Genomic DNA, 25,121 nt, shown 5'->3' on the forward strand with positions numbered 1-25,121 from the left:
ACAGGCTATGCAGCCCTATGCCAGGGAGATCCGGAGTATCTTCTACGGCTCAGATGGCAGACAGGTCCAAGCAACTGAACCTATCTGCCAGGGGGCCAGGGCGCCGGGGTGCTGCGTATTGCAAATCAACAACTGACAAACAGCTAAGTTGAAGTTTTTCTGCTTCAAAAAAAAAAATTCAGCTAGTACAAAGTTTGTTACATAATGCAAAAGAAAAATTTTTTGCAAATCAAGGGTCTGCAGGCTCTCGCTTGAAGTAGGAGGCGACGAAGTCAACGACCTCCTGCACGCTGTCCCGAGCGGCGGCCTCTGTCTCCGCTACAGGGCCATCGACCACGGGCGCCAACGAGATGGTCGGGTCGTGGCTCCGGAGGCAGGTCAGGATGTGCTCCGCCACCATCCGGATCAGCTCGCGGCCCTCGGTTTCGAGCTGTCCAGCAAGGACCGGCCCCAGGCGCTGGAGCCTATCCGAGGCAGAGCTCAGCACTGGGAGCGCGTCAGCTATCGAAGCTGGCGGCTCCGCCACCTGGATTGGGCTCATCCCAAATGGCACCAGTGCGAGGCTCGCTTCGGCCGCCCAGTCAGCGATCCGCTGGGCTCCTGCGCGCTGGTCCTCCTGGTGCTTCCGGACCGCCTCCCGGACCGCCTCTTGCACCCGGGTGTCCAGGGCCGCTTTCGCCACCTCCACCTCGCGGGACCTCTCCTCGAGCACGCGGGACCTCTCCTCGAGCTTGGCCTCCCTCTGCTCCGCCCACACCTTCAGTTTCTTGAGCGAGTCTCGCTGACGCCCAAGTTCCTTCTCTATGCCGGTGGCGTGAGCCTCCCGCTTGGCGAGGGACTTCCGGCCCTCCTGCAAATCCGCCTCGTCGGCAGTCAGCTGGCGGGCCCTCTCCTGCAGTTGTTCACGCCATCCCTGCAGAGTCGCAGAGAAGACGTCGAGCTCCTGCCTCCGGACCTCGAGGTCCTCGCTGCGAGTCTCCAGCTCTGACTGTTGGGCTGCGAGGTGGGCCTCGAGGTCGGACCGTTGAGCAGCGAAGCCAACAACCTCCAGGGTGAAGTCCCGCTCCTGCTGCGCCAAGGATTTCTCTCAGTTTGACACCGCGAACTCTCGGTCAAACACCTTCCTAAGGTTGGCTCGGTAGGCCTCTTGGTCCGCCTTGAGCTTTGACCGAGTTTCCGCGGCGTGGGAGGCTTCAGCCTTCGTGTGCGCCTCCAGACGGGTGTGCCAGTCGGAGAGGCGCTGACGCTCGCTCTCCAGGGCTGACCACTCCCGCCGGAAGGCCACCTCGGCGGAGGAGGTCGCCTCCTCGATCGAACGCCGAACTCGCAACAGCACCTGAGGAAGCGGAGTCGCATCCTCCTCCAGGAGCTGAAGCTGCAGGAGCTGCCTGCCAAAGACCACCTCCAACTCCTCCTCTGCAACAGGACCGGAGCTGGAGGTAGGGGCTTCTGCTGCGGCACTTGTCTCCGGCGCCTCCGCTGCCGCCGAGTCGGGCGCGGCCGGGCCCAGCTCCGGCGCCTCCGCTGCCGCCGAGTCGGGCGCGGCCGGGCCCCGCTCCGGCGCCTCCGCTGTCCCCGAGTTGGGCGTGGCCGGGCCCAGCTCCGGTGCCCCCGCTGCCGCCGAGTCAGGCGCGGCTGGACCCAACTCCGGCGCCCCCGCTGCCACCGTGGCGGACGCGGCCGCGTCGGGTACGGTTGCGGCCGCCGCGTCGGGTGCCCCCGCCACCGATATATCAGGTGCGGCTGCACCCTGCACCGGCACCTCCACCACCGTGTCGGGTGCGGCTCCAGAGCCGGCTTTTCAGCCACCATGGCATCGGGCGTGGCTGCACCCAGCACCGGCACCACCGCCGCCGCCGCCGCACTGAGCACTGCAGAATCTAAAAATGGCACGCCAGTCAGCATCACGTCACGCACCATGGGGCTAGCACAGGTCGCCGTACCTGAGGGTCCCGCACCTGCTGCCGCCGTCGCTGTCGACGCCAGGGCCGCCGCCGCCTGGGCACCTGCCGATGTGCCAGCGATGGTAGAAGAACCGCTGGGGCGAGGAGCCCTGGTTGCAAAGCAGAAAAGCCATCAGAGAAAAAAAAAACGGAGCAGCGGCACAAAGGAGGAGAGTAGAATGACACTAACCCGGAAGTACAGGGTACCCAGCGTCCCCGGAGCCCGGGCCTCCCATCTTGCGGCTGCTGCTGCTGCTGCCCCTGCAGCTGCGATGCAGGCGCAACCCGGGCTTGCTCCCGCTGCTGCTGTCCCTGTGGCTGTGGCATGGGCGCAACCCGTGGTCGCACCTGTTGCTGCTGTTGCCGCCCGCGTGCCTGCTGCCGCTGCTCTTGCGGCTGCTCTTGCTGCTGCTGCTCTTGCTGCCGGCGGGAAGAATTCCTCGGCGGCGATGGTGGTGGTCCAGTTGCGCCAGAGGACCCGAAGGGGCCGGCAGACTGGGAGCTACCCTGGCCTGCACCCTCAGAAGACCTCTGGCGCTTCGCGGCGGGCTCCGAGACCAGGGTCCCGTCGCCCCGGAGTAGCCTCCACCGGCCTGCGTCTCCCGACGACGCACCGGAGCTGCCCTGTGCCCGGCTGGAGCCGGCCGCGACTGCACTGCTAGCCGCGGCCTGCTTCCCCTTCGTGGTGGCACCGGACCCCGCAGCGCTCAGCGTAGCCTGATCCCCGGACGTGCCAGGGATCCGGAGCCCACGATTTGAGTCACCTCCGGTCTGCCATGGGGCCAGTCCCCCGTCGTCCAGGGTAGGCAGGGTGGCCAGTACCGCCACCCTCGCCGGGTCCTCGCAGAGGGGGACTATGCTCTGCGGAAGGATCAGGTTCTCCGGGATGAAGGTGTCTCCCGTCACGTTCCGCACCAGGACCTCCAAGGCCTCCTGGGTCAGGTCGCTTCCCTCCCCGCGGTGGGTCCTGCTGCAATCGTTGAGGCCGGTGAAGCTCCACGCCGGTCGCGGCCGCTGCTTCAGGGGGGCGATCCGGCGCTTCACGAAGTCCCCAAGCACGTGCCACGAGGTGAGGCCGCTCTCCGCCAGCGACCTGATCTTGTCCAACACGGAGTCGAACTCCGGCTACAGCGATGGCTTGGCCCTCCAGGATGCCTTGTCGGAGGCAGGCCCCGCGGTCGGCAGGGCAAGGCGCTCGTTGGCTTCGGTGGTGGCGATCACCCAATCCCTGCGCCACTCCTCCCACCTTCCGCCAGCAAGACCGGGAATGTAAGGAGTCGGCAGGTCGCTCCTTATCTGGAAGTAGTACCCTCCCACTTCGTCCTTGCTCATTCCGGACCTCACCAGGATGAAGAAGTAGCGGAAGAGGATGACGCAGGGACGCACTCCCACGAACATCTCGCATAAGTGCACGAAGATGGACGCCAGGAGGAGGGAGTGGGGCGTCAGATGCTGAAGCTGGAGGCCGAAGTCTTCCTGCAGCAGTAGCAGGAATGAAGAAATCGGCAGTCCCACGCCGGCGGAGACGTGCGAAGTGAATAGCACAAACTCCTCGGCGCGGAGGTTGCCAAGAGGAACCGAGCCTGCTCGAACCCCCCAGCCGGTCTCCTGTGCACTCCACCCAAGTAGGCGGCGCACTGTGTTCAACTCTCCCTCGGTCTGGAAGCGGCGGGGATGAACAAGGGATGCCATTGCTTAGTGGAGGTGAGAGGAAGCCGGCGCAGGGGAGCAAGGGGCAAGGAAAGCTCGAAGGCAAGGGGGCGCAAAGGCTGGAGGAAGAAGACGAATGCGGGAAAGCAACCGTGGAATACGGTACGCCCCGTTATAAAGCCTGACTCAACCGGCTCGCCCCGGAACCGTCGCCGAAACTCAAGCGACGCCCGCGCCTGGAGTTAACCGCCCAGACCATGACGTGGGGGCCCAGGCCCACCTGTCAGGGAGAGCGGATAATCAACGGAGGTGTGAAAAGGCGGGATCCGAACCGTCGCCCGCGCGCGTGAAGCAAGGCGGAAGCTGAGCTGACGTGCGCGCATTAATCGCAGGCGTGGCCGAGCTTTTCGGGAGCTGCGCCGGTGGTAAATGATCCGTTTACTCGGCCGCAACAATGCCGAACGTCGCGCGTGTGACTAGGTGAACCACTGTTCGTGGGGCCCATAGTCAGTAAGTCGTTGCGATGTGATGAGGCAGCAACCAACCCGAAGGGTAGTCAAAGCCGGTCAAGACCCCTGCAGAAAGGAGCTTCAAGCTATACAGAGCCAAATCGCAGAAGTGGCCCCACCTGTGGGTTCGTACCTCCCCCAAGGTGGGCCCGGGGGCCACTGTCGGTACCCTGAAGTAGGGATACCCTCTTTTACTGCAGCAAGGCAGGACCTGTGTAGTTATCTGTAACTGCGTGGGAAGACGGAGTAGCCAGGTCCCACGGGCCAGGCATTTCCTTCACCAAGCCAACGGCCCCGGACCGTTCCCCACATGAGTATGGGTCCGGTGACGCCACGTGTCTCTAAGGAAGGGAAGCTCCGTGCTGACCGCCGAGGCCCCGGACCCCCAGTAGGGTCCGGGACCTCCTGCGGCCACGTGTCCCGGAGGCGCGGGAACGTGCGCGAGTCTTCCGCAGGAGGGACTCGCCACCCACCGCATTCAATGCGATGGACAAGGCGTGCTCTGCCGCCACGGTACGCGAGACAGCATTTGTCAGGCCCCGCTGTGCACCGCGTATTACCAAGGAGCACAGTGGCGCCGCCTGTGCCGCACCCGCGCAGAGCCCGCCTGCAGCATTAAATGGATACAACAGCACGACACTTTTCCATCATGCCGCCTACGCCGCAAGCTACACCACCCGCCTAAGCAATGTGGCGGGCAGTGCCACTAGCTACGACAGGCCCGTCCTGACAAGACAACGCCAGGACATGATGGACGAAGGGCTCCGGGAGCCGGCGAGGGAATCCAAGAGAGAGATCTCCTTTGCCTGCGACGCCATAATATATGAACAGTACGTTATGCTGCCATCGTTGGACCCACCTGTCGGGGACCCAACGGCTGTGTACGCGCCCCCTTGAGATATAAAGGGAGCCGCTCGCTGCGCACAGGACAATCAAGACAGACTCAAGCTCTTGCAACCTTCTCACTCTCGTGGGAAGGCAATACAACACACAGTGGATATAGGGTATTACGCTCCGGCGGCCCGAACCACTCTAAATCCTGCTGTGTTCATCGTGTTCTTGAGTGAGATCGATCTAAGACCAGCTAATCCCCGAGTACACACCCTCAGGGCTAGGGCGGGTGCCATCCGCCACCCGGCTGTGGTCTGCAGCACCACGACAATTTAGATGATAAATTATTTAATAAGAATAAAAACTATCATCAATACACTATTGGGACCGCCCTTATGGCTGGTGGATGGAGGAGGTCTTGCGCCATTAACACGTCGTTGGCCTCGTAATCGAGGAGCTGGAACTCCGAACGGCCGCGAGGTGGGCGGCCGGCCATTACTCCTCGAGTTCGTGGGAAAATGAGCTCGCCGTTCTATCGTTTGACTTGCTTGTGTTTCTGAATCCCGAGTGCCCGGCGACGACCGGCGTCGCCTCTGCAGTTTTGCAATTGAGCCATAATTTGTGGGCTAGGCAGACTGACGAAGCGAAGGAATCGTCGGGCCAGACGACAGAGAGGAGGGGACGACTTCCCCGGCCGGTTGCCATGGACGCCGATGCCGTCGCCGGAGACGGCGGCGTACGTGCGTGGCGCCCGCAGCACCGGCTCGAGGCCCGTCGCGAGCTGAGTAAGCATACATGGCGTTAACTGCTACTAGCACGAATCGTAACTGGTACGTGCACACATCAGGCCCGGATTGCTCGTGCGCGACCACAGAGCGACCACGCACGTCGGATTTCGTCTTCAAGGGTTCACTAGATCGCAACGCCGAGCAGGGCCACCGGCTGACCGGCCGGAACTTCAGAGCTCGATCTGGTTTTGAGTGTTTAATTTATGCACCGATCAGCACCATATCATAGTTTACTCGTCCATGGTGGTGCCATGAAAATATCGATCTTGCACGGTAAAGTGAAGTGTCGAGAGACATTGTGCGATCACCGATCAACGACGTGGATGCTTTCTCTCTTCTCCACAAACTTAGAGAACTCCAGTAAGACTGCTAAATTTGGGTGAACAAATATCCATTTAAAAATTCACTTTTAAATTTTACTTACCTAAATATGAGTCTCCACTCCAGCAGGCTGAGTAAATTAGACTTCCATTTATTTCTAAAAAAAATTGAACTTTCATTTTTTTCAACTGACAACTGAACCCCACCTGTCATCCCCTCAGCACCCCACCCACCTCTCCCACTCGCCGACGCCTGCGGACGGCCCTAGCCGCCTCCTTGACGCCCGCGTCGCAGTTCGCCTGCAGCACGCAGCAGAGCTTCCCCACTGCGCCGACGCGCGCCGTCTCACGCAGGACCTCCGGGGATGTCGCCGGGCCGCCCACGGCCGCAACCACGCGCACCACGCAGGCGTCGGTGCCCGCCACGGCGACGCCCGCCGGGTGCGCCGCCACCGCTGCGCGCCCGTCCGCGCACGCGCATAGCTCCGCCGCCCTCCTGCCCCCCGCCGCGGACGGCGGCGGCGGCGGCGCGTCAAGCTCCAGTTCGATGGCCTCGTGCGCGGCGCCGGCGCGAGCGGTTGGAGGAGCTCGAGCGGAGCTCGGCACCGCCGCTAGCGGAGCTCTGCCGCGGTCCCCTGGCGGCCGGCGGCCCATGCGGCAATGCAGCCATGGCGGGGCGGCGGCGTGCGCCCTCCCTACCCTTCCTCGCAGGCCTCCCCATCCCCACCCTCCCCGGCGCGCGAAGTTGGGCTGCGGCCACGGGGGCGGCCGGATCCGCACCGGCGGTGGCGCGCCATGGCGGGGCGGCGAGGTGGAGGGCAGGGCGGGGGCGGCGGCGGGGTGAGGGCGGGGCCGAAGGGGATCGGGCGCCGCCGTCCTCAGCTCACCTCCCACCACGGCACCGCCGCCGAGCGTCCTCCACCATGTCTCCCGCCACCACGGTCGCCCCTGCGTGCGGCGTGCGTGCCCCGATGTCGCGGCCCGGGACGCCGCCGCGAGGGGTAGCTTGAGGTGGAAGTCGGGGTAGGAGCCGTGCGGCGTCGCGGAGGTCTTAACCCGCAGCGCCAGACCGTGCCCGCCACGGCCTCCAGGAGGTCGGCGAGTCCGCGCAACATCACCGGCGGCGGCGGCTCCCTCGGCGACGCGTCGGCAGCGGGGTAGGGCGGTTCCTGTTTCTACCGACGGCCATCATCGGCCGACCGGCGGCGTTTTGGCTGGCGGCGTTCGCGTGGCGAGGGAGAGTGATGATGGAGAGCCGAAGGGGACCGGGATGAAGAAGTGAAAAAAAAGAAATCGGTGGGGCCACAGTTGGCAGCCCAAATAGAAGGCCACCAAATTGGGGGGTGGAGGAAAAAATTTGGAAGGCCTAGCAAAATGGCAGCCCTTTTGCTCCCCCTGCAGGAGATTGATTTTTGATGTCCACCGACTAAATCTTCATATAGAAGCCCATTTGCTCTCCCTGCTGGAGTTGCCCTTAGAGATTTTAACAAATTACTCATCCCACTTCTCAATATAAAAATCTGTACTTTTGGTAATAGAAGGTGCTCCAACAGATTGATAATTCAATTACCAACATTTAAATTTATTTTATTGTCAAAACACACCTCCCTCCTACTGTGAGTAGGAGATTCCTCTTTCATCCAATGTTTTGAGTAATCTGCTACAGCGCTAACTACCCAAAATATAGAAACTTGGAGAGAAAATATATAAAGTATGAGAGATAAGTAATTTGCTGGAGATGTTATTAATTGGCGTCGAAAAAGAAGGCACACCTCATTTTCGGGTGGCTTTGATTGACCTTTCCAACCTTCCTTTTGCTTTAAAAAGCTAAAAAACCAACCAAAGGGCAAGCCTCGTACCAGATGCTTTAGCCAAAAGGCCAATTAATCTACTAGCCTGCCACTCGTATAAGTAGAGAAATACAAGTTCGTTCCCCGTCCCACCACACCAGAAAGAAGCTAGCGAGGTCCGCCGCGATCGCGAGGTCACTCCACCGCAGTTGTGAACACCTCCACGGCTGTGGGCATGGGCGGGCACCATCGCCATGAGCTCCTCTAGGCTGCGAGGGCTCCTCTAGCCGCCGTGGCTCTGCCGCGCCCCAGTTGCGAGGGCTCCTCGGGCCTTCGCACCTAGGTTGGCGAGCCCTTGGCTGCTGTTGCTCCTTCGCGCATTGACTAGTGAGAGGGAGAAAAAATGTTTCAGCTTGCTCACAGCCCACACTTTACAAACAATTTTTTCAGAGTTCATAATTATTTTTTCAAAAACCACAGCTTAACCAAACACATCTCGTGATTTGTATCTCCGTCTCATCATAATATGCTAGAGCAGCAAGGAACATGCCCACATGTATATATTGGTTTTTTGATCACTATTGTATTGTTGTTGAATCTCGCTGCCCATTCGCTCAAGTGTCTGTTCTGACAATATGATGAGCATAAAAAGAAACGTATGCTAATTAAATGGAGCGTACTATGAAACAAGGGAATTTTTCGGAATAAAGAATTGTGACATTAGAAACCGATGTCTCCTTTGCCAAAAAAAAAAGGGGCCACATGTCACCGTTGTCACACCTATCAATTTTCTAATTACACGTATAGAAAAGCTTCATTCACGAGTCTAGTATTAAGAAGAAGGGTAGAATGCTGAATGAACAATTCCTAATCAGCAATTCAGCATACATTCACCCGGTACACAAACGACCAATCAGATTGAAATATGGAATACATGTGTTATTTTTTTTCGCGAACGTGACTGAGCTGAAAATGCTCTGGAAAAAAAACGCACCCTATGAGAATGGGTTGCTCGCCGCATAGGATCCGATCAGTACGGTGCGTGAATCTCAGAGCAGCTGGGGCTTCATTTCATTTGCGACGGGTCAGATCGGATCTCGTGGTCCGGCAGACTGGCCGTACCGGTCTTCCTTCCATTCCACGGGGGGAGCGGGGACGAAACCGAGACCCCTGTTCAATTCCCAATCTGAAATGGTGATCCGCGGCGAGATCTGAGAGCCGCCGCGCGCGGCGCGCACCGCCCAGCCTTCGCCGGCCGCCCCACGCGATGGCGTCCTCCGCCGCGCCGCCCGCCTCCCCGTCGTCGCGATCGCTCGGCAATGCGGCCGGCGCCGGCGGCAGCGCCACGGCGATGATGCTCCCGGGCCCGCCCGGCCGGGGCAACGGCGGCTGCATCGACCTCAGCCCCACGGGCCTCCTCGCGCACGGCGCCGGGAGCAGCGTCGTCGTCACCGACCCGCGCTCCATGCAGCTCCTCTGCGTGCTCCCCATGCCCTCCGCCGCCCTCGCCTCCTTCGTCACCGCCGTCCGCTGGGCGCCCCCCGCCGCGCCCTCCTCCCTCGCGGGGGACGACGACGACTGCCGCCCGCTCCGCCTCGCCGCGGGGGACCGCCACGGCCGCATCGCCGTCTGGGACGCCCGCGCCCGGGCCGTGCTCTGCTGGCTCAACCTCGACGAGGTGCGGAGCGTCGCGCCGGGCTCCAGCGGCGGGGTGCAGGACCTCTGCTGGGTCCACCACGCCGCTGGGTGGCTCCTCGCCTCCATCCACGGGCCCTCGCTGCTCTGCATCTGGGAGACGTCCAACAACCCGCGCGTGCTCTGGATGTTCGACGCCGCGCCCGAGTACCTCTCCAGCGTCCGCTGCGACCCTTTCGACGCCAGGCACCTCTGCGCGATCGGCCTCCGCGGGTTCCTCCTCTCCGCCATCGTGAGGCACGACTCCGACATCTCGCTGCAGGAGCACCGGATCACCTGTGGCGCGGGGTACGTCGCGGAGCTGCAGAGGCTGGAGAAGGAGATGGCGGCGCCTGCGCCCGCCCCGGCGCTCGCGGCGTTTCCGCTATTTGCCGCGAGGCTTTGCTTCTCCCCGCTGTGGAGGCACATCCTCTTTGTCACGTTCCCGCGGGAGCTCATCGTCTTCGACCTCAGTTACAGCACTGCGCTCTCTGTTACTCCATTGCCCAGGGGGATTGGCAAGTTCTCGGATGTCATGGCCGATCCTGATCTCGACCTGCTCTATTGCACACATACTGACGGCAAGCTGAGCATCTGGAAGCGCAAGGAGTGAGTTTCCAGTCTTACCATTTATGTGTCTAGTGTAGGATCAGAGTTTAGCAAGAAACACATAAATCAGAGGCTTCAGAGCTCTTACTGAATGCCCAAAGTAATGCAAACTTCGTTTGTTAGACAAATGTGATGGTAGGCATTTCCGTTTGCTTGTGCAGCTGTATAAACATGCTATCAGTGCCCTAGTTGTCTAAATGCGTAGGAAAACAGGGTTCAATGCATCAAATGGTAAACTATGGGATAAACCTTAGGAGTGAACTGAAAAAGCTTATAGAACACTTAGAAATGAATGGATAGTCAGTTTGTGTCTGCACAGTACTCAGTAAGGAAACCTTATTCTTTCCCATCAAACTGAATCCCTTTAAATGGAAGGACATACTGTTCTTGGAACCAGACATTTTATGTGTCATGGCCATTACTCTATCTTGAAAATGTGTAATATCCTCAGTAGATTGACATATGTGCATTAACAAATTTATACACCAACATATCTATAGTTTCACTGCATCTGTACATGAATGAATGCTAGCAGTGTTGTTTTCAAATATTTTGATTTTCTCCTTTGCTTTTGGTTTCAGGGGTGAACAAGTGCATTTATTGTGTGCCGTGGAAGAGCTCATGCCTTCAATTGGTACTGTTGTTCCTCCTCCAGCTGTTCTTGCAGCTACAATATGGCAGTCAGAGTCTATTTTCCGAAACATTGACAAACAATGCCAGGATTTGGCACAAACACAGCCTTCACATTCTTTCATCACTGATACAAATTCAGACCAGAATGTTTGCCAAGGGACTATGACTTATCTAACGTCAATATCAGAAGATGGCAAGATCTGGTCCTGGCTTTTGACATTTGATAAGTCTGCACATCCTAACAAAGCTACTCTAGGTGCGAATCTACACGGTCATTCCAGTATAAATGCGATTATCTACCCAACTGTTAAACCAACTAATGTTTCCATTTCTGTCACTAATATTGGGAAGGAACCAGGTAGACAGAGCCATAGCAATGCTGCAAGTGCCACCACATGCTCCAGTAGACCTGATTTTACGATAAAGGTTACAACACAAAACTATTTCTCTTTGTTGTCATTATTGGATAATTGCCATGATTAAGAAGTAGGATCAATAGCTCAGTGGTAAGTGAGCACCTTATCCTGGGTATATTGTATCTGTTTAGTTATTTAAATGTACTCCTTTGTTCTATGTCTTCTCTTGCTGGTTTGCTTATATTCATTACGCCCTGCAGATTAATTTGACGGGACAGCTTCATCTTTTGTCCTCTACTGTGACTACCCTAGCAGTGCCATCCCCTTCATTGCTTGCCACAGTAGCTCGTATGTCCATGGCCATAATACCCCTTGCCTTTTGTTCTGAAATTATTTCTAGCCATTTAGTTTTACACTTCCATAACATCAAACAATAATTCTTATCTGAAGGTGGTGGAAACAATCCTGCTCCAGCAGTGCCGCTTGTCGCTCTAGGGACTCAGAATGGAACTATTGAAGTTGTAGATGTTGTGGCCAATGCAGTTTCAGTCAGTTTTTCTGTTCACAGCAGCACTGTGAGGGGATTGAGGTGGCTTGGAAACTCGCGTCTTGTTTCATTCTCATATAATCAGGTGCTTCCATGTTCTGATAGTTTTAACTCTTGTATATTGTGAATTTTGATTGCAAGTTTTTGTACTTTGCCAATGAGATTGCTAAGTCACTCCTGGCAATCAAAACATAGTACTGATGTTTTAAGCAATATATTTATTGGCTTCAGTTTGTGCTTATGTTTTATTTCTTCAACTTCATACACTATTGCATAACTTGATAATTTGTTTTCAGCATGTCTTCATGTTACTTCTTGTTAGAGTATATTGAGCCCATGTGTATAGAGGCCCATGTATAGGTTCTATATATACCCACCCATCTAGGGTTGGAGGAATAGAGCAATTATTCCCGTCATTATGGTATTAGTAGCCTAGGGTTAGGGTTCCTCTCCTTCCTCTCTCCCTCCCAACCTCCCAGCCCGCAGCCCCCCGCCGCCGGCCATGGCCGGCCGGCCGCCGGCGCCGCCGGCCCCCTCCCTTCCCCTCTCCTCCTTCCCTCCCCTCCCTCCCTCCTCCTCTGCTCCGGGCGCGGGGAGTGCTGCGCCGGGCGCGCTGGGAGCCGCCGCCGCCGCCTGGCATCACACCTCCTCTGCTGCAGCCGCGCTACGCGCGCAGGAAGGCCCGCGGCCGCCCTACGCCGCGGTCGCGATGGCCGCCGCCGGCGGCGCAGGCCCTCCCGGCGCGGGCGGCCCGCCTCCTCCTCCCGGCCTAGATCCCGCCCTGCACACCCCTGCCGCCGCCACTGCGGGCGCGGGCGCAGGGGGCGCGGGGGGAACTGCGGCCGCCGCCTCTGCTGCCCAGCGCGCCCCTGCTGCCGCGGACGCCGCCACTGTTGGCGCTGGCACGGGGGGCGCGGGCGCAGGGGGCGCGCAGGGGTCTGCAGGGGGAGCCGCTGCTGCCGCCTCTGCTGCCCAGCGCGCCCCTGCTGCCGCGGCCGCCGCCACTGCTGCCGCTAGCACGGGGGGTGCGGGCGCAGGGGGCGTAGGGGGTGCTGCCGGCCCCCTGCAGCAGCCCATGCTGCAGCCGCTGGCCGGTGATGCGGCCCACCGCGCCGCGATCGCTGCGGGCAAGCAGGCCACCACCGCCGCCGCCGCCGCGCTCGATCCTGCGTGGTTGGGCCTCGCGATGTCCCCCGCGGATGCGCCGCTCTCCGCCGCCGCCTTCCGTGGGCAGCAGGCCGACGCCGCCCTCGCCGCGGCCCTCCTCGCCGCCAAGTCGGAGGCTTCGGTGGCACAGGAGCGAGTCCGTGTGGCAGCCCTCACCTGGGAGCGCGAGCGCGCCACGGCCGACGCCCTTGCTCTTCGAGTCGCCGAGGCAGAGCGCTACCTCCGCATCTCCTCCGGCCAGCCAGTCGACCCCGAGCACGGCGCCTCCTCCTCCCACCAGGCCCCGCCAGCTGGATCTAGAGCCCGGTACGACCCGACCGACCCCATGGTCGCCCAGCTCCACCTCCAGGCCGCCGGCGTCCAGAACATCAGGGCCCTGGTCTCCGTCCTCCTCGACCCCGCGTCCTCCTCCTACGGCCGCTGGCGGGACCAGGTCCTCCTTACCCTCCGTCGCTACACCCTCGACGACCACGTCCTCGTCGACTCGCCGATCGAGGCGCGGGACGTGGCGTGGCTACGCCTCGACAGCGTCGCCATGTCCTGGATCTTCGGGACCATCTCCCTAGATCTACAGGACCTCGTCAGGACCCACGGTGGCACCGCGCGGTAGGCTTGGGTGGCGCTCGAGGGGCAGTTCCTCGGCAACGCCGAGTACCGCGCCCTCCAGCTCGACGCCACCTTCCGCACCTTCGTGCAGGGGGACCTCTCCGTCGGTGAGTACTGCCGACGGATGAAGAGCATGGCCGATGCTCTTCACGACCTTGGGGATCCGGTGTCCGATCGGGTCTTGGTGCTCAATGTCCTAAGGGGACTGAGCAGCACCTACGACCACCTGAAGGGCTGGATCGCCCGCCGGAAGCCCTTCCCCACCTTCCTGCAGGTCCGGGACGACCTCGCCCTCGAGGAGATCACCAGGGGTCTCGCGCCAGGATCGTCCTCACCCGCCCCCGCCGCGCTCGTTGCTACTCCACCGGCCTCCTCCGCTGCTCCTGCCACCTCCCTCCTTGGTGCTGCTCCCGCCGGGCAGACCGGAGGAGGGGGGGGGGCGTGGACGTCGCCGGCGACGGGGTGGTGGTGGTGGTACTGGTGGCCCTACTTCTGGGAGCACCGGTATCGGTGGGGGCCGTCGGGGCACGCCGACACCGGCTCCGGCTCCCGCTCCTGCCCCTGCAGCTGGAGGTACGCCCTGGCCATCCTTCAGCAACCCATGGTCAGGGCGCATCTCGATGTGGCCGTTCCAGGGTCCGGGATGGGGGCCTCGTCCTCAGCTCCAGCCGGCGGCCATGTTCACTGGCGCTGCTCCACTCTTCGCGCCGTCCTGGACCCCGCCCGCTCAGCCCAGCCAGCAGCCGACCTGGCCTGGGGGTGGGACCAGGCCGCTCTGGCGCAGTCCTTCAGCACCATGGGACTGACGCCGCCGATCAGCACCGAGTGGATCGCCGACTCGGGTGCCTCGTTCTACACCACTCCCGATACTGGTATCCTCTCTTCTGTCCGACCCCCATACCCCTCTTGTCCTTCTATCATGGTTGGTGATGGGTCTTGCCTTCCTGTCACCGCCGTGGGTTCTGCTTCTCGTCTTCCTAATGTTCTTGTTGCTCTTCAAATGGTTCACATCCTTCTTTCTATTCGCTAGTTTTCTGCTGACAACTCATGTTCTATCGAATTTGACTCCTCTGGTCTTACTGTGAAGGATTCGGCTTCCCGGCGTCCGCTCCTCCGATGTGACAGCCCGGGTCCCCTTTACACTCTTCGGCTTCCTGCTTCCGCTGCCTCGCCTTCGGCTTCTTCGTCTTCTGCTTTTGCCCTGACGTCTTCTTCCACCACCGGCACCGCCGGCTTGGTCACCCCGGCCGCGACGTTTTGGCTCAGCTCCGCCGTAGTACCGATGTTCCATGTACTAGGGCTCCCGCTGAGCACCTCTGTCATGCGTGCCAGTTAGGTCGTCATGTTAGACTTCCGTTTTCTTTTTCTTCTTCGCATGCTGCACATGCTTTTGATCTTATTCACTGACCTGTGGACATCTCCTGTCTCAGCATGTCTGGCTATAGATATTATCTGGTCATTGTTGATGATTTTTCTCATTACTCTTGGACTTTCCCTTTGCGCGCCAAGTCTTAGACCTTCTCCACCCTCCACTTCTTTGCCTGGGTGTCCACTCAGGTCGGCCTCACCGTTAAGGCCGTCCAGTGTGACAACGGGCGGGACTTCGATAACTCCACCTCCCGGTCTTTCTTTCTGTCTCGGGGTGTTCAGCTGCGTATGTCTTGTCCGTATACCTCTCCTCAGAACGGCAAGGCAGAGCGGATGATTCGCACGACGAACGACGTCGTGCACACCCTTCTGATCCAGGCTTCTCTCCCCCCGCGCTTCTGGGCTGAGAGCCTCCACACCGCCACCTACCTGCTCAACCGCCTTCCGTTCACTGCTTCTCCTGCTCCCACTCCACACCACGCTCTTTTCGGTACCCCTCCTCGCTACGACCACCTTCGGGTCTTCGGGTGTGAGTGTTACCCTAACACCTCCGCCACCGCTTCTCACAAGCTGGCGCCCCGCTCGACTCGTTGTGTGTTCCTCGGGTACTCCCCTGACTACAAGGGGTACCGATGCTTTGACCTCACCTCTCGCCGCATTCTGATCTCCCGACACGTCGTCTTCGACGAGTCGGATTTCCCCTACTCCACCTCCTCCACACCTTCTTCTGATCACGAGCTGGCGTCTCTGTTTCCGACTGACCTGGTGGTTCAGCCACCGTTACCTGTCTGTCCTTTTCCTGCAAATTTTTCCGACGCACCGGCACCACTTCCGGTGATCCCTGCTGTGCCGAGCGCGGCCCCGGTGCCCGCGGTCGCGCCACGCGCGGCCCCTGGACCTCCGGTCGTGCCGCGCACGGACCCGGTGTCTCCCGCTGCGCCACGTGCGGCCCCGTTGCCTTCCCCTGCACCTGCGCGATACGCTTAGCCGGTGCAGGTGTACCGGCGTCGCTCGGCGCCGAACCCGGCGCAGCAGCGGTACGCGGAGCCGGTGCAGGTGTACCGACGACATTTGGTGTCGACACCGGCGCCGCCTCCTGCTCCAGAGGCTCCTGCGACGCCGACACCGGAGCCGTCGCCGCCGCCGCCTCCTCTGGCTCCCTCTCGAGCCGAGCCAGAGTTGTACCACCCGCCGGTCATTCATCGGGATCCTCGGCATATCCATCCCATGGTGACTCGGCAGATGGCGTCCCAGGCCGCGACTCTCTCAGCCACCGAGGGAGAGCCGCGGGTCTCTCCGGTACCCTCCTCTGTCCGCGACTCCTTGGCGGATCCTCACTGGCGTCGCGCGATGGAAGAGGAGTACACGGCTCTTCTTGCCAACCAGACGTGGGACCTCGTGCCACGTCCGTCTGGTTGCAATGTGGTGACTGTCAAGTGGATCTGGACGCATAAGCGTCGGGCTGACGACACACTGGAGCGCTACAAGGCTCGCTGGGTTCTCCGGGGGTTCACTCAGCGGCCTGGTGTGGACTATGATGAGACCTTCAGCCCGGTCGTGAAGCCCGCTACGGTGCGCACGGTCCTCTCGCTTGCGCTCTCGCGCACTTGGCCTGTGCACCAGCTGGACGTGAAGAATGCGTTTCTTCACGGCACCTTGTCAAAGACTGTTTACTGCTCTCAGCCTGCGGGATTTGTGGACTCGAGTCGTCCGGACATGGTCTGCCGGCTCAACAAGTCTCTATGGACTGAAACAGGCTCCACGGGCTTGGTACTCTCGGTTCGCCACGTTCTTGCTGACACTGGGGTTTACCGAGGCCAAGTCTGACACGTCTCTCTTCATCTACCGTCGTGGGGATGAAACGGCATATCTGCTGCTATATGTCGATGACATTGTGCTCACAGCTTCCAGTCAGCAGTTGCTTCAGAGTGTCATATCCTCTCTGCAGCAGGAGTTCGCTATGAAGGATCTCGGTCAGCTCCACCACTTCTTGGGCGTCACTATTGAGCTTCGCCCGTCTGGTCTTCTCCTTCACCAGCGGTAGTACGCCCTCGATATTCTGGACCGGGCTGGGATGATTGATTGCAAGCCCTGCTCCACTCCTGTCGACACTCAGGCGAAGCTGTCTGCTGATCTGGGTGATCCGGTGGCTGATCCTACTGCCTACCGGAGTCTGGCCGACGCTTTGCAGTACCTCACCTTCACCAGGCCGGACCTCACCTACGCTGTTCAGCAGGTCTGTCTCCACATGCATGATCCCCGGGAGTCCCACCTTGCTGCGCTGAAGCGTCTCCTCCGGTACGTCCGTGGCACTGTGGACCTCGGCCTGGTACTTCACCGCTCGTCATCTGCTGAGCTGGTAGTCTACACCGACGCTGACTGGGCTGGCTGCCCGGACACTCGTCGCTCCACCTCCGGCTACGCCGTCTTCCTGGGCGGCAACCTGGTCTCCTGGTCGTCCAAGCGGCAGCCGGTTGTCTCCCGCTCCAGTGCTGAGGCGGAGTACCGGGCTGTCGCTAACGGCGTGGCGGAGGCGTCCTGGCTACGACAGCTCTTGGCGGAGCTCCACAGCCCGCTCGCCAAGAGTACGCTCGTCTACTGCGACAACGTCAGCGCCGTGTATCTCTCCACCAACCCCGTCCAGCATCAGCGGACGAAGCACGTGGAGATTGACCTACACTTCGTGCGCGACAGAGTCGCCATCGGCGATGTTCGGGTACTCCATGTCCCGACTACCTCCCAGTTTGCTGACATCTTCACCAAGGACCTGCCCTCCTCGACCTTCTCGGAGTTTCGATCCAGCCTCAACGTAGCCGGTGGCTAGTTGTGGCTACGGAGGGGGGTGGTATTTGCCCTTTGTACTCTCATCTTGTCCAGTCTTGAATACCGCTGCGTTGGTTGTTCAGACTGCGGGGGGTGTTGGCTTTCTTGTTGTCCAGTCTTGAACACCGCTGCGCCGGTAGTTCAGACTGCGGGGGGTGTTGGAGTATATTGAGCCCATGTGTATAGAGGCCCATCTAGAGGCCCATGTATATGTTCTATATATACCCACCCATCTAGGGTTGGAGGAATAGAGCAATTATTCCCGTCATTACTTCTCTCCTTGATTTGACACTTTGACTACTACAGGCTAATGATAAAACTGGAGGATACAATAATAAGCTTGTTATTACATGCTTAAGAAGTGGGCTAAATCGCGCTTTCCGTGTGCTACAAAAGCCAGAACGTGCACCAATTAGAGCATTGAGGGCTTCTTCATCTGGAAGGTTAGTTTTATGTTTCTAACATATGCATGCATATGTACCAGTACTTGTTCTGTCATGATTTCTCAAGCATAATATTCTTTTTCAGATACCTTCTAATTTTGTTCCGTGATGCTCCTGTTGAAGTGTGGGCTATGACAAAGAACCCCATGATGGTACTACTTCCTTTTCTTATATTTATACAATTATCAACTTGTTCTTCTCAGAAAAAGCAAATCTTACAACATTACTGTTGCAAGGAGCGATTGATTTGTGCTTAAAGCTATTCTTCAAGATTATAATGGGAATCAAAAGTTAGTTTAGACCAAAATATAAGTTCAACTATAGTCTGCCAGAAAGAAATCTGCTGTTATAGTTACTCTTCTTGAAATGGTCTTGCTGTGCTATATTATTTGCAAACTGCTAAATCAGTTGTTTCAGTTGGCAAAAGATCCAGAAGCATGATATTCATTATTGTTCTGTACTTGTTGTAGCTTAGGTCCTTGGCGCTTCCTTTTACAGTGTTAGAATGGACATTGCCAGCTGCACCTCGGCCAGGTCAAAATGCATCATCAAAGCAGTCGTCAACCTCCAAGGAGCGATCATCAGGTGCAGTTTTCAACTAGAAAAATTATATAAACTGAATAGATTGCCTTCTTAATCTATATTTATTGAAGAGAAATTTGGAACTCTCTGGGCCCATTTTGACCAAACATTCACTGACTATACTGTGAGATGACAGGATCTATTCTCGTTTGCAGAGACTTCTGGTGCAGAAAATTCTGATGAAACATGTGAAAGTTTTGCTTTTGCATTAGTCAATGGTGCTCTTGGTGTGTTTGAAGTTCATGGGCGGCGGATACGAGATTTTAGGTATGTCAATTGCTGTCTTTGCAGCTTTCAACTATTAAAGTAGAATCAAATGCAGATTTAGTGAAAAATACATACAACACCATTTTTCTCATGCATGCATTATTAAGTAAGCACCAATTGATTTATATAGTCGTCAACTTGGTTCCACCTGAGCATCAGCAGTGCATCACTCAACTGATTGACCAAAAATGTAATATGTGTTACCAGGCTCATAACAGTAAACACAATATGATATTCTTGAATGATACGCTTGCTGCTACTTCTAGTCTAGCTGTTAAATTTATCAAGCGGCAAATGATATTTTTTTTCTTATGTTTTTTCTTATTTGATTTTTCATATAGGAAACAAATACAGGGCATTTTATTTTTATGTGCATATTGATTACAAATGATAAATCGTGCAGTTCCTCCAGTTTACTGTATTGTGAAGATGTGCTGATATTTCCTGCAATATATGCCTATTCCGTTGGCTTTATTGAGCCAGGTGGGAGATGATTGGCACTTTTAGGAATAACACATAAGGTAGAAAGTACGATTGATTGTTATTTAAGAAATGTTAGTACAGCTAATGGTTATGTATCAGTTTGTGATTTTGTTGTGGGAGCTACGGAGGAAGTATGAATGGCTAGGAGGAGGACGTGGTTTGGGTGCGCGGCGAGGTTGATTACTCGACGCCGTCCTGACGGCCGGCGGCGAGGCTGCAAGGAGACGGAGCGTAGGCGCAAGTCGCCAGGGAGAGAGAGATAAATTCTATCTCTGGCTTACTCCTCATTACTTGCATGATGGTTCTTATACAGAGTATCTTTAACAAACTTGAGGCAAATCAACTCCTAGAATCTAGGGAACAAGCAACCAACTCGAGTAACATACGCCAACGAGAGCAACAGACGCCGCACGCCATGGACTCCGCGTCAGCCACGAACGACGTTCCTCCTGCGTTCGTAGACTTGACCAACCATAACATCTCTCCCGCCGTCGACAAACAGCTCGTCCTCGAGCTGGAACATAGGATGCGCTTCACGGAATGCCTCCAATGGTTCCCACGTAGCCTCAGCCGACGGCAGACCCGTCCACTGGACGAGGACGAACCACACGCCACGGCGGAGCTTGGCGCGCAGGACCTTCTCCGGTGCCTGGAGAGGACGACCATGCTGAAGAGGATGAAGAGCCGGAGTCGATGTAGGCGGGGTTCCATGGAAGGGCTTCAAAACGCCGACATGGAACACGTCGTGGATGCGCGCCCCCTCCGGCAGACGAAGGCGATACGCCACATCGCCCACACGTTCCAGCACCTGGTACGGACCAGCATAGCGCGGGCTAAGCTTGCTCCGACGCCCAGGAACCAGTGACTGAGCCGGCCGATGAAGTAGTCGAAGCCATACCCAGTCCCCGACGTCGAAAGTCAGGTCCCGGTGGTTGGCGTCGTAGTGGCGCTTGGCGTACTCCTGGGCTTGTTGTAGGCGTTCCCGGACCTCAGAGATGAAGGCGTCGCGGTCCTGCAGAAGCGTGTCCACCGTCGAGGTCTGCGCCGAGTGTGCCGTGTACTGAAGAAGCGCCGGCGGCGGCCGACCGTAGACGACCTGGAATGGAGTCGTACGCAGCGCGGAGTGGTAGGCGGTGTTGTAGCAGAACTCCGCCCACGGAAGCCAGTCGAGCCACGCGCGGGGTCGGTCGCCGGTGATGCAGCGCAAATACATGGCGATCGTCTTGTTGACAGCCTCCGACTGCCCGTCGGTTTGCGGGTGGAAGGCCGTGCTCATCCGTAGCTGGACGCCGGCGCACTTGAACAGGTCCCGCCAGATATGACCCGTGAACACTGGATCACGATCGCTGACGATCGAGGATGGGAACCCATGGAGGCGCACCACCTCAGAGAAGAAAACCCGTGCCACTGAAGCTGCCGTATACGGGTGGCCGAGGGCGATGAAATGGGCATACTTGGACAGGCGATCCACGACGGTGAGGATGACGCTCTTGCCATGTACCTTGGGAAGGCCTTCCACGAAATCCATGGAGATGTCCGACCACACCAGTGCTGGAATGTCGAGTGGTTGGAGGAGCCCCGCAGGATGTAACGACTCCGTCTTGTTGCGCTGGCAGATAGCGCAGGACCGAACATACTCACGGACCAGCCGATGGTCGCCGTCGACGACGAAGTCTGCCCGGAGTCGGTGCAGTGTCTTCTGAACGCCCTCATGGGCGTTGGTGTGGGCGAGCTGGAGCACAGTGGCCAGCGCAGTCGACGTCGCTGGTATGAAAACGCGCCGGCCGCAGAGGATGAGGCCCTCGTCGACCCGCCATGGGGCACCACGGGTCGCAGTGATGGTGTCGCGGAGGCTGCGCAGATCGTCGTTAGTCTCCAGTTCGGCGCGAAGGTCGTCGTAGAAGCTGAACGTTGGGCCCGAGAGCGCCGCAAGCTCGGCCTGGGCGACCTCCATTCTGGAAAGGGCGTCGGCGACGGTGTTCATGCGCCCGGGTCGGTACTCGACTGAGAAGTCGAAACCGAAGAGTTTGCTGATCCATTGGTGTTGCGGGACCGTTGATAGGCGTTGATCGAGCATGAACTTGAGGGTGTAGTGATCAGTGCGAACGACGAACGGCCTGCCCCACAAGTAAGGCCTCCAATGGCGGACGGCCTGGACTAGGCCGATGAGTTCGCGCTCGTAGGCCGCAATCTTGAGGTGGCGCGGCGCGAACGGCTTGCTGTAGAAAGCCAGGGGCCCTGCACCTTGATGTAGTACGGCACCAAACCCCGTGCCCGAAGCATCGCAGTCGACCATGAACGGCTGGGCGAAGTCCGGCATGTGCAGCACCGGAGCCGTGGACAGCGCGCGCTTGAGGGCGTCGAACGCGGTCGCAGCTGCGTCGGTCCACAGGAAGGCGTCCTTCTTGAGGAGCTGCGTCAACGGTGCCGCCAGGGTACCGAAGTCCTTGATGAAGCGCCGATAGTAGCCGGCCAAGCCCAGGAAACCGCGCAGGGCGCGGGCGGAGCGCGGCTGCGGCCAGGCGGCTACCGCGGCCACCTTGTCACCATCCATGGCCACACCGTCCGCCGATATCACGTGGCCGAGATAAGCCACAGATGAGGTCGCGAAGGCACATTTGGAGCGCTTCACCTTGAGGTGGTGTGACCGGAGCGTGTCGAAGACGGCGCGCAGGTGCTGCAGGTGTTCACTCCAGGAATGGCTATAGATTAGGATGTCGTCAAAAAAGACTAGAACGCACCTCCTGAGGAATGGCTGCAGCACGGTGTTCATGAGCCGCTGGAACGTCGCCGGGGCATTGGACAAGCCGAATGGCATGACCAAAAACTCAAAATGACCTTGGTGCGTTCTGAAGGCCGTCTTCTCGATGTCGGCCGGGTGCATGCGCACTTGATGGTAGCCGGCGCGGAGATCTAGTTTCGTGAAGAAGCGGGCGCCATGGAGTTCATCACTGAGTTCTTCCACGACCGGGATGGGAAATTTGTCCTTGACAGTGCGGTCGTTGAGTGCGCGGAAGTCCACACAGAAGCGCCACGAGCCGTCCTGTTTCTTGACCAGGAGAACAGGAGCTGAAAATGGAGAAACGCTCGGGCGGATGATACCTTGAGCGAGCATGGCGGCGCATTGCTTCTCCAGTTCATCCTTCTGGAGTTGCGGGTAACGATATGGCCGAACAGACACCGGCGGAGTGCCAGGAAGGAGATGTATCCGGTGATCACAGTGTCGTGGCGGCGGTAGACCCGTCGGCTCCGCGAATAGGTCGTTGTAGTCGTTGAGTAGCAGCGCCAGGAGGTCCGGTTCGGCAGCGCGGACACCATGAAGGCGACCCGCGGCCGCTGGGGTCGTCCAGGACGAGTCCAGCCCGTGCCAGAGGACGCGACGGCCACGGCGCCAGAATGCCAAGCACATGTCATCGAAGTCCCAAAGAATGGGTCCCAGCATCCGCAGCCAACGAACACCAAGGACCATGTCGTAGCAATCCAGCGGGATGGTGTAGCAGTCGATGGCGAAGTGTTCGTCCACGATCCTGATGTCGACGTCGCGCGCGAGGCCGGCACACGGCACTCGGTCACCGTTGGCTACAATCACGCTCATGCCCGCACTGTCGCCAAAACGGAGACCCGCCCGTTCGGCAGCTGCGGGGCTGATGAAGTTGTGGGTCGAGCCGGTGTCCAGGAGCGCCGTCATCACGTAGTTGCCTACCGACACACGCACGCGCATCGTGTCCGCGGTGCGGATCCCGGCAATGGCGTGCAACGAAATCAAAGGCTCCTCCGGTGCAGCTGGGATGGCGTCTTGCGGTGGCTCGTCATCGTCCACGAAGTCCGAGACTTCGAGGTAGAAGAGACGCTGGCACTTGTGGCCGCGCGTGTATTGCTCATCGCAGTTATAGCAAAGGCCTTGACGCCGGCGGTCCGCCATCTCCGTTGGTGTGAGGCGACGGAACGGCCTGGGCGGAGGCGACGGCGAGGACGCTGGCGCCGTGGTGGTGGCCGGAAGAGACGCTGGGGTGGTGCCCGCGGCCGGATGGTGAGGGCGTGCCGGAACGCGAGGCGGTCGGAACGCCGGAGTAGTGACCGCGGCCGCGGCACGGCGCTCATAAGCGCGCGCCAAGCACATGGCGCGTTGGAGGTCCTGTGGCATCTGCAACTCCACGTCGACCCTGATGTGGTCCGGTAGGCCCCCGGAGAATAGCTGCACTTGTTGTTCCTGGGTGAGGGACCCCGCGTGAGCTAGGCGCTGCTGGAAGGCGTCGATGAAACCGTCGACGGTGCCTGGGAACGGAAGGCGCGCCAGATCGGAGAGGTGGTTCGTGCCCAGAGCCGGCCCAAAGCGCTGCTGGCATAGAGCGCGAAAGGTTGGCCACGGAATGTTGTGGACACCGCCCGCATCACGCTCGAGCATGTCGTACCATTGTTGGGCGCCCTCCGTCAGATGGAACGAGGCGAGCCAGACCTTGGTGTTCTCCCGGGTGTGCTGGCCACGGAAGAATTGCTCGCACTTGTTCAACCAACCCAAGGGGTCGGTTTTGCCGTCGAACGTCGGGAACGTGAGCTTGTGGAAGCGCGGCACCTCCAGCTCGTCGGCGGCCTCCATGGCTTCAAACGGCGGCGTCGCGGACGGAAGCGAGAGCGACGGCCCGTTCAAGTTCGGGATTGGCGAGGGTGAGTGTGGAAAATTGATCTGGTGGATGGGTAGTGGGTGGGATGCCGCGGTGGTATGCACGATGGTCGGCGCCGGGGAAGGAACTGGCAGCGGCGGCGCCCCGTAGCCCGGCATCCCGAACGACGACGACTGGGGAGCAAAAGAAGATCCCGCAGCAGATGGGGATCCGCGACCTTCCATGGATGACAAACGTGTTGCGAAGGATCCCATCTGGCGCTGGAGCCCATAGATGGCCGCCGTCAAAGTGTCAAGGGTGCTCGGCTCCGCGGCCATAGCAGGCGGCGTGGACACGGTGGAGATGGCGGTGGTCGGCGCGGTGGACATGGGTAGAGAAGGCGCGGTGGCGGCACCAGGAACGGCGTCCGGCATTCCTGATACCAGAGTGTTGTGGGAGCTACGGAGGAAGTATGAATGGCTAGGAGGAGGACGTGGTTTGGGTGCGCGGCGAGGTTGATTACTCGACGCCGTCCTGACGGCCGGCGGCGAGGCTGCAAGGAGACGGAGCGTAGGCGCAAGTCGCCAGGGAGAGAGAGATAAATTCTATCTCTGGCTTACTCCTCATTACTTGCATGATGGTTCTTATACAGAGTATCTTTAACAAACTTGAGGCAAATCAACTCCTAGAATCTAGGGAACAAGCAACCAACTCGAGTAACATACGCCAACGAGAGCAACAGACGCCGCACGCCATGGACTCCGCGTCAGCCACGAACGACGTTCCTCCTGCGTTCGTAGACTTGACCAACCATAACAGATTTTGTCTTCGAGACTGAGCATAACTGTGAAGTTTGACATAGCAAGACTAAATAAAGCAAATTTGGACCCTCTGCTTGTATGCATTCTGCGGTTTATTTTAACTTGTCATCACCATATGTATGGTCCATGTTTGCAGGCCAAAGTGGCCGTCATCATCATTTGCATCTTCAGATGGTTTGGTTACTGCTATGGCATATCGGCTACCCCATGTTGTATGTTTTTTTTTGTTGCATTGTATCTCTTTTATAAAATCCATACTTCCATTCCAATATCTTTTATATCTGTGAAACAAGTTATCCTGGGACACTCT

The 25,121-nt window shown here is 58.6% G+C and overlaps 1 protein-coding gene across 1 annotated transcript in view; it reads left to right on the forward strand.

Moving 5' to 3' along the window:
* Window positions 1–8,941: 8,941 nt before the first annotated feature.
* The window catches only part of LOC120643053 (WD repeat-containing protein 11-like), a 29,022-nt gene continuing 12,842 nt past the window's right edge, over window positions 8,942–25,121 (forward strand). Inside the window, exons 1-10 of the mRNA XM_039919613.1 lie at window positions 8,942–10,114; window positions 10,696–11,003; window positions 11,106–11,173; window positions 11,364–11,451; window positions 11,554–11,735; window positions 17,921–18,057; window positions 18,143–18,209; window positions 18,528–18,642; window positions 18,795–18,906; window positions 24,948–25,023. Of these exons, the coding sequence (XP_039775547.1) occupies window positions 9,099–10,114; window positions 10,696–11,003; window positions 11,106–11,173; window positions 11,364–11,451; window positions 11,554–11,735; window positions 17,921–18,057; window positions 18,143–18,209; window positions 18,528–18,642; window positions 18,795–18,906; window positions 24,948–25,023 (2,169 nt within the window). The 5' untranslated portion in view covers window positions 8,942–9,098. The remainder of the gene's footprint in view (window positions 10,115–10,695; window positions 11,004–11,105; window positions 11,174–11,363; window positions 11,452–11,553; window positions 11,736–17,920; window positions 18,058–18,142; window positions 18,210–18,527; window positions 18,643–18,794; window positions 18,907–24,947; window positions 25,024–25,121) is intronic.

The sequence above is a fragment of the Panicum virgatum genome, chromosome 1K (assembly GCF_016808335.1).
Source record: "Panicum virgatum strain AP13 chromosome 1K, P.virgatum_v5, whole genome shotgun sequence".
In the NCBI taxonomy this organism is placed as follows: Eukaryota; Viridiplantae; Streptophyta; class Magnoliopsida; order Poales; family Poaceae; genus Panicum; species Panicum virgatum.